This window comes from Xenia sp. Carnegie-2017, unplaced genomic scaffold (genome assembly GCF_021976095.1).
Source record: "Xenia sp. Carnegie-2017 unplaced genomic scaffold, XeniaSp_v1 HiC_scaffold_22, whole genome shotgun sequence".
NCBI lineage: Eukaryota > Metazoa > Cnidaria > Anthozoa > Malacalcyonacea > Xeniidae > Xenia > Xenia sp. Carnegie-2017.
Window position 1 is genome coordinate 11,549,993 of NW_025813485.1, and position 8,931 is coordinate 11,558,923.

General features: G+C 36.2%; 1 protein-coding gene across 1 annotated transcript; it reads left to right on the top strand.

Moving 5' to 3' along the window:
• The first annotated feature begins 121 nt into the window (after window positions 1-121).
• On the top strand, window positions 122-8,539 carry LOC124445393 (calnexin-like). Its single transcript, XM_046996116.1, has 17 exons — window positions 122-300; window positions 1,170-1,246; window positions 2,104-2,162; window positions 2,285-2,349; window positions 2,533-2,609; window positions 2,879-2,960; window positions 3,724-3,792; window positions 3,923-4,279; window positions 4,705-4,816; window positions 5,176-5,288; window positions 5,429-5,503; window positions 5,784-5,887; window positions 6,002-6,044; window positions 6,582-6,704; window positions 7,157-7,297; window positions 7,508-7,545; window positions 8,156-8,539. The coding sequence occupies exons 1-17, from the start codon at window positions 193-195 to the stop codon at window positions 8,175-8,177; spliced, it is 1,665 nt and encodes a 554-aa protein (XP_046852072.1). The 5' UTR covers window positions 122-192; the 3' UTR covers window positions 8,178-8,539.
• The last annotated feature ends 392 nt before the right edge of the window (window positions 8,540-8,931 follow it).

Genomic DNA, 8,931 nt, shown 5'->3' on the forward strand with positions numbered 1-8,931 from the left:
AATACTTTGAAAATTGAAATGCACAAGAAACAATTCAAACGTTTCAAGAACCAATCAAAATTCACCGCGCGTCAACGTACTGCACAGCCGGTCCATTCCCCCCACAAATACTCGTGACCGCTTTCACATCAGTCTTTGTAAACGAGAGCACCTTGTTGTTCATGCTCTTTCTGGATTATTGGATAAATTATTATGAAATTTGCACATTTTGTCATGTATCTTTGTTTGTTTCTTCTGTGCACTGTATGGTCCGACCAATATGTCCTGGCTGACGACAGCGATTCTGGGGAAGATGTTGCAGTAAGTTTTTGGCCTTCAACGTACTGTCTATATCAATGCTATATAGCCGTTTGGACTTTCATTTGAATAATTTTTGTACAGTAAGTTGCACCATAAATGTGAGCAGTTAAGTCGACCGATTTTAGTTTTATTTATAAGGACGTGTTCAAAATGTTGAAGTTTTAAGATCAGTTTGTTGGTCGAAGCCCATCTACTTACAAGTTTGAATTTGTGGTCATTGAGAAACAGACGGTTTCTGGTTCGAGCCTAATATTTCTCCTTCATTTATAATTTTGTCTATTTCTTTTACCATTGTCCGCCACATTTGACATTTGAACCTATGCAAACTTGAAAATACGTGAATGTACGCGCTTTGTGTCATACTTACTTTGAATTGTATATACGTTTGTATGGAACAGGTGTTCATCAACGTAACCATATGGAAAAATAAATTTGTACATTGTAGTTATAGCAAGTATTGAAAGCATCATACATTGCACATGAAATGGTACTATGAGTTGCATTTGCATTGGGCACACAATGACAACTATCCAACGTTTTATACTTTCATGGTGGCAACTATATCTCTGCCTTAGCATATTCATGAGAATGGTTCTTTCTTAATGGACTCCAAGGAGTCCAAGCTTTCTGTGGTTGTTTATTTCAAAAACTAATTGAATTTTTAACTTGAATGCTCTCGGACTTGAATGTTTGAATTTCAAGGAACAGGAAATATTCAATTCTAACAATAATAAAAAACATCTCGACTTAATGTTGATGTGAGTAAGAGCTTTCAAATAAAAAAAAATGGTCCCTCATTATTTTTCTTGAAAAAAGTTCATTCTATGCTGGTCATGCCACATTTACCAACTATGTTTTCCTGAATATAGGTACAATACAAACTACCTGAAGTGGCTAGTGCTTATTTATTTGATCCGTTTGAATCAGAAGAAGAGTTCAAAAAGAGGTAGTGTATTGCTCTACGACACTATCTGTCTTGCTAATAACAAGTTTATTCACATAAAGATCTCCTTTGTTAAACATTTGTATGTTGTGTACTATTTCCAGCTTGACTGCAGTAGTGTTGTGTATTATTATCAGAGCATGTCTAGAAGTTTTAATAAATATCCTGGGCTTTGTACTATGCAGAGATCGGTTGCATGAAGTCTGGATAGTGTTATCCATTGGATAGGAATGGGAATTATCCCAGAGCAAAAATGTCTAGAAGTTTTAATAAATATCCAAGTTTGAGAATTTTACTATCCAATGGATGAGGTTGCATGAAGTCTGGATAGTGTTATCCATTGGATAGCAAATTTTTTTGAATGTTAAAACGTTCTTGCAACATCCATTACTTTCAATGGCAATTACTTTCTTGCCTAACTCCATTGCTCTCACTTCTAACATGCCCGATTATATTGCTCTCATAATTGACATGTCTCACTGCATTGCTTTCCATAATGTCTTGCTGTGCTTTATGTGAGAGTGTTTGTTATTTTCACCTGGATTGATACCTTGGAGAAACAAACTGATAAAAGAAAAACTGCTATCCAACCTTTCAACAACCATTTTTTCTCACCCAGCTATTGTATGATGTTGATTTTCATTTCAACCTAGCCAATAAAAGAATTATATTTACCAAGCCGGGGTAATAGTTAACTAAGCCATTTCTCTTTGGTGTCAACATAAAAATAATGAACACTCACTTTCACTTTATGTTGACTTGTGGTATTAATTATTTTGATGATAGAATTGCCATACATGCTTTTGTTAATTGCAAAAGGGAAACCTGCAGTGTTTAACTCGAATGTCATTTATGTGTAGATGGATTGTATCCGAGGCAAAGAAAGATGGAGTTGATAGCGAGATATCAAAATATGACGGTACGTACATATAAATATTAAATGTTCAACATGAAATTCTTAAGTGTTATATATACGTGCTCTTCATCGAGATTTTATATCATGAGGGGAAAATAAGCTGCGTTTTCCATCAATTTTATCAGGAATATGGGCAGTTGAAGAATCCTCAGAGAAACTTCTTCCTGGTGATCTTGGACTTGTATTGAAGGTATAATTTGCGAGTTTCATTGCTTCCTTGCTAACGCTTTTCTTTCTATAAGAGAAAATGTTTATGCCAGTACGATTTCCTTACTATGTGGGGCATATGAATGATACGATTAAACGATTGCGACGATTTTCCTGATGAATAGCATGTTCTTTTGCATTAATTAGTTTTTTCTTCGTTTTTTAGTCTAAGGCCAAACATCATGCAATTGCGCTTCAACTTAACGAGGATTTTGAGTTCGACGAATCGCCTTTAATAGTACAGTAAGTTGCTTCTTTCCTGCTTGTCATTGGCAGGAATTGAAAACTATGCTCCTATTTGCTGCTTCAGAATAATGTACTGCATCTCGCGTCATCTATGAGATTTAGTAATGACCGACATACCACCCGATACAATATAATCTCAAAGGTCGAATCTGAGCAATATTGAACTGTAAATGGTATAATAACGTACATCACCTATGGAAATACTTACATAAATATTAGGAAGTAATGCGCGTGAATACGAGAATAGTATGTTACGTGTGTTGAAGGTATGAAGTGCAATTTCAAGTTCCTCTGGAATGTGGTGGAGCTTACCTCAAGTTGATCAGCAAGGCAGACAATCTCGAGTTGGTAAGCTGATGCAGTACGTAGCTATCTTATGATAAATTGCAATCATCAGTAGCAGACAGTAGCGGGAAAAATTTCTTCCACAATTATTTCAAAGCAAATATTTTTAACAAAAGTATACACACCCAATGACTTCTTTAGTTAACGTATGTTGGACCCGTAATACTTGTTTCGTCGCCGCCGCTCCCCCCAGTTAATATATCGTCAAGTATATGCCACTGCCAATGTCCACCAAGTATATTTGTCTGCTCTACAACTACCATATTTCCTCCCCCCCCCAATTCTAATAATCTACTTGAAACGTAGCAAAAAAATAACCCATCGCCCTTTATTCATCCCCCACTCTAATACGTATACTAAAAAGTCCTTTGGAAGTTAATCTCGCGATGAAATCATTACTAAGTACGGTTAGTGATTAAGCTTGATTCATTGTTATAAGCGTTTATTTGTTTGAAAGTTACGCTTTTCTCTTTTTCAAATGCACCTACGTACTGTCACTTGATTAAGTGTTTTAAAATATAGATTTTGGTTATCGAATCACGTGTCTGTGCATGACTATGCGCTAGCAAATTTGAGTGAAGATTTATTTAGCCTACAGCCTCTTTTCAGCTCCCATTTTTATAATCCCCATCAAGGTAGGGCTACACAGCGTAAGTAGTTCATGAGTACGAATGTTTTAATTACGCAGAAAGAAAGGCAAAATCGTCTCGCATTCTGTTGTTTTTATGCCAAAATGTTTTCGCGAGTGTTTCGCTTTCTTTTCCAGAGCCAATTTCAGGACAAAACACCTTACACCATCATGTTTGGTCCCGATAAATGTGGCTTGGAAAAAAAGGTAGATTCGAAGAATTAATTAAAAAAAATCCCATCTCATCTTTTTCCTGTCGTTTTTCGCCATTATTGTGTTCCTCATATATTGAGTCGCAAAGTATTCTGTATCAAATTCTACATTTCATTTTGTGCAGCTCCATTTCATTTTTCGACACAAGAACCCAAACACTGGTGCATTCGAAGAGAAGCATGCAAAGATTCCTAGTGACAAGTTTGATAGCATATTCGACGATAAGAAATCGCATTTGCTTCGCTTGGTCGTGCAGTCCGATAACAGCTTTGAAATATTCCTGGATAGCAGCAGTATTTTCTCCGGGAGTCTACTAAAGGATGTCGAACCTCCGGTCAATCCGCCAGCCGAGATCGACGATCCTAATGATTCAAAGCCGGAGAATTGGGACGAGCGCGAGAAAATTCCAGATCCGGATGCGGAGAAACCCGATGACTGGGATGAGGAGGCTCCCGCCACAATTCCTGATCCTGATGCAAAGGTGTGTTTGATGATTATCTTTGTACACGCATTTGTATATGTATGTAACATGTCGAATTTACTGGAAGAAGATGTGATCAACTTTGTTGAATTATGTTAATATTTGCGTATTCTTGTGAAGTCTGTATATTTTACTACTAAAGTTTTTGCCTTCTCTAAACATAAAGAAGTTTAGAAGATTTTGTTCTTTTGCTGAAACGGTTTTTCTGTCTTGAATATCTATCGTGAAAAAATGCATATCAAACAAGATTGATTAGTTTCGAACTTGGTAAGTTATGACGGTCTCCAACGTGTCTCGCCCGAATGTTTTAAATACATCGCTACATAACTTGTTAAATGCATATATGTTAAATGCTACACGTCAATTTCTTGAATTCATCGCTTCTATCATCGCATCCAATCTCTATATTTGAGTTTTTCTTATAGAAACCCGAGGGATGGTTGGACGACGAACCGCAATATATTCCCGATCCTAAAGCTGTCAAACCCGATGACTGGGATAATGAGGAAGATGGGGAGTGGGAACCTCCTCAAATTGGTGATTATGACATCTTTTTATGTTCACAATCATGCATGCTATTACTTTGTCCTGTAATGCTCTTTGGCTGGAGAGTATCACAAAAAATTATGCTGCAGGAAGTTGTATCTACTTGATACTTTCTTGCTGAAGCATGGAACAAACTTTGTTTTAGTTTTGCTCTGTCTTATTTTGATTCGTTTGCAAAACTATACGTCATGATTGAAAGGGGATCACTTAACGATTTAGTTTTGCAAACTCCCGATGGATTGTTACCTTTTAAATGTAATAAATTTTCTCGTGCAATATGAAACCCTGAGGGTACTGGTTGTTTGGTATATCAACGCTGTTTATTATTTTGAACATCATTTTCTTTTCAGCGAATCCGAAATGCGAGAAAGTTGGCTGTGGAGAATGGGAGCGACCAACTATTGACAACCCTGACTTTAAGGGCAAGTGGAGTGCTCCGTTGATAACAAACCCTAGTTACCAGGTACGTCGAAGGAAATGAATGTGAAACACACGTAATATATGTGTGTCAGCCTTTATTCTCTAGTTAACCAATCATTCGTTAAATTTAGAAATCTTCCATTTGAGATGTGCTGTACTACAGTATGCGAATTTCGTTTGTAGGGTATATGGAAGCCTAGGAGAATACCAAATCCAGATTTCTTTGAAGACAAAGAACCTTTCCGTATGACACCCATTGTAAGTACATTATATCTTATTTTTGGGCAATTAGGGTTTAGTTTATAATCTCAGTTTTTTTAAGTGGTGGTTGATTTTTTCCTTTCTACGTTCGTAAGTAGAACTATATTTCGCAACGTCAAATAAACACAGTGTTTAATGAACTTGCTGTTTTAGAATCTATAATCAACAGCTTATATTAATGTCGTTTCCAGTGACAAAAATAACTTTTCCCCTCTATATATGAAAGTGAAAAATGCATATTTTTTATGCTTCATTTTATATTTTATTTCCATATCAGGCTGCTGTTGGTTTTGAGCTGTGGTCAATGACCGAAAACATTCTTTTCGATAACTTGTTGATCACGGACGATCTTACGGTTGCCGATAAACTAGCAGAGGACAGGTGTGGTTAATGTTGCGAATAGATCCCACAATAACAGTACATATTTGTACTCGTTTGTAAGAACTTCATGTTAGAGCTTAACGAAAAACGTTTTTCAAATATTTTTTTGAATAGCTGGGCTCTTAAAGCTACTAAAGATGGCATAATGTCTGGCGAGGTAAGCTTTTTCAACTGTGTATGATGCAAGCCAAGAATGGGGTTTTATGTATGTGCCAAAAATATCCCTGGCGCTGAAGATAATCTAATTAAAACCTATAAATGGGAAAAGGACATACTTTAGTCGCGCACTTAATCGGAACAGTATAAATATATTCTTGTTGGATCTCTTAATTTCGATTTGCTTTTAATAATTACCTTGAATGTTCGATTGAATGTACGATTATTAAAATACAACTAAAATATTCGGCAAATATTTCAAAATTCACTTTTAATCTTCGTGCTGCACGACTTGACGTCTCTTTCTAACAATCAATCTTAGTTTTAACCTATATCAAGCTATTTTTCAAAAAAGAACGAACTTCGGCACTTACTGATAAATCCTCGATAAGTTGAAATCCGTAGTAAGACTTTAAGATGGCGCAAGAAGAATATATTTTTAAACGTTAAAAATTGAACATAACTTATTTATTCAACTGTCTGTAATCTTTATGTCATTTCATTCCTACGGTAACGATCTGTGTATGTGTTTTTAAAGGGCAGCGTTGTGAGTAATCTTATGGAAGCCACGAAGGAGAGGCCATGGCTGTGGTTGCTGTACGCTGTCGTAGTCATAGTCCCTTTCATCTTGATAGCTGCATGCTGTTTCCCGAGTTCAAAGGTATACGTACAACCAAACATATTCAGGGACTTGGGTTTGATCGTGAGACAGGCAACGTGATCTTGGCCCTGATAAACGTTTCGTTATTTGCTGCATGAAAAGCAGTATTATGAATTTGATATCTTTGTGCGAGTAGTTCTTTTTCGTGGGCTTACTCGCAAGTCATAACAGTAACTACTGATAACATTAAAAGTTGTTTTACCTTAAGGTTTAACACTTTGGCTTTTGTGTAAGTGAAGAATACATGGAATTGTTTTTTAGTAGATTTTTGATCTTCGATTGATTTGTTGGCAATTCCAACGATTGATTGTGAAATTTCAACCTGATGTCACTACTAGATAGCACTGAAATTCACGTTGTTGTTTTTTTCTTTCTTTACATGAATTTGTTTCTCTCCGCCACGCAAATTTATTTTAAAATGCTCCTTGTTTGTTCATGGCATATATTTACAGGTGGACGAGGCTGCATTGAAGAAAAAAACCGATGAACCTACGGAGGATGTAAAAGATGACGATGAAAATGGCAGTCAAGAAAAGAAGGAAGAAACTGAAGTTGATGACGAGGAAAATAAAAAGGAAGAAAGCAACGAACAGGTATCAATCTTAAAATATCGTTCAATTACATGTGTTGTTGCTGGGTTTTTTTTCGTATGAATTTCACAATTACACGACGAGTCTCCGGTTTCCACAACCCTGTGGGATTAGAGCATCGTACGTTTCTCGTCATTGAAGGCTTTTTTACAAGACTTTTCAGAAGATTCGACGCACTGCGACTTAACATTATTTTATCGTTTTTGCTTACAGAATGATGAAGACGATTCGAAAGAGAAAGAAGTATCCAGGTACAAAATAGCATTTTTATAAAATGCATAAATTCTTATAGAAGAATACTAAACGTCTCTTTCCTCTTTTTTTCAAATGGAGCGTCACTATATGTTAATTGTGACCGTGTTGCAAGGCAACATGCACTGGCATAACCAACCAAGTTTTTGTCTTGCTATGAAGATTTTTGGTTCCGGTTGCACGAAATCTAGATAGCGTAATCCATTAAATAGTAAAATTTTCAAACCTGTTAAAATAGGTGCTGATATATTCTCCTTACGAGAAAGAAATGTTGAAATCCTAGAAGTAATATTTTACTTCAGCTGATTGCTCTCTTAAAATCGTATATTTTTCCTAAGAGATTTTTTAAACATTCAAAAATATGCTATCCAGTGGAAAGCGCTTTTCGGTCATCGTGCAACTGACCCCAGAGTATTATCATTATTCGTCCTCTTTAGAAATCTATTGTTTCCACAGTGAGTAAACAGACTGAAAATTTACGCTTCAGGACTAAGTAGGCTGGGCTGGCTACGCCACACGCTCCATAAAATCAATACGTCAGCAGCCTTTAGGCTTTGTCAGCTCATTACCAACTGTTACCAATATGCAATTTGTTTCTTTGTCCTGTAGCGAAGAGACGGCTGAAAGTTAAGTGTCAAAAGATCGAAGTTCGGCAAGACTGCGAACAATTCGTGCCCAAATGCAGCACGGGTGTTTCTACGATGTATTTCGTCGTAATCTGTGAACGTACTGTTTTGAAGCGCTTGATTGTTTCGGTATAAATCAGTTGAGAGTTTGCAGTATTATGTGTTGGTTTTTTTTTCTTTATTGCGCATTTGGTTGTCGCCTTTTTAAGACATCAATCTTTAATTTTATTATTTGCTGAGTTGCTCGTCGAAATTGTTTGATGTATTTTTTCTATCAAGAACAAACCGTCCCCTTCAGGTTTTAGATGGCATTTTTATTTATTTATTTGCGATTACAATGAATCAATTAAACGTTACCAACTGTCAATGTTTCATCTTATTGTGCAAATGATTTAATTTGTCGGAGTTGAAACTGCTCATGCGTGAGAAGATTTCTTACCTAAAAATACGGCATCCGCTGACAGCAATCGAGCATTCCACCGCTGACTTAGCATACGGACTGCTCAAGAATATTGATAACACTGGTCAACAAAAAGAAACTTTTTAAAAGGTGTCTCATATTTTTTGACTGATTTACTATATTTTTAAATGAAAATATGATCTTCGCACTTTGCTGGACAATCTAAGCAATTGTCTCATGAACCTGAAAAATTCAGGTGACTCATCCCATTGAGTCACCTGAATTTTTCAGGTTCATGAGACAATTGCTTAAATTGTCCAGCAAAGTGCGAAGATCATATCTTCATTTAATATGAAACA

Coding starts and splice junctions, on each gene's coding strand:
- LOC124445393 (XM_046996116.1), top strand. CDS start 193: ATGAAATTTGCACATTTTGTCATGTATCTTTGTTTGTTTCTTCTGTGC. Junction 301..1,169: donor ATTCTGGGGAAGATGTTGCA/GTAAGTTTTTGG, acceptor TCCTGAATATAG/GTACAATACAAACTACCTGA. Junction 7,546..8,155: donor AAAGAGAAAGAAGTATCCAG/GTACAAAATAGC, acceptor TTTGTCCTGTAG/CGAAGAGACGGCTGAAAGTT.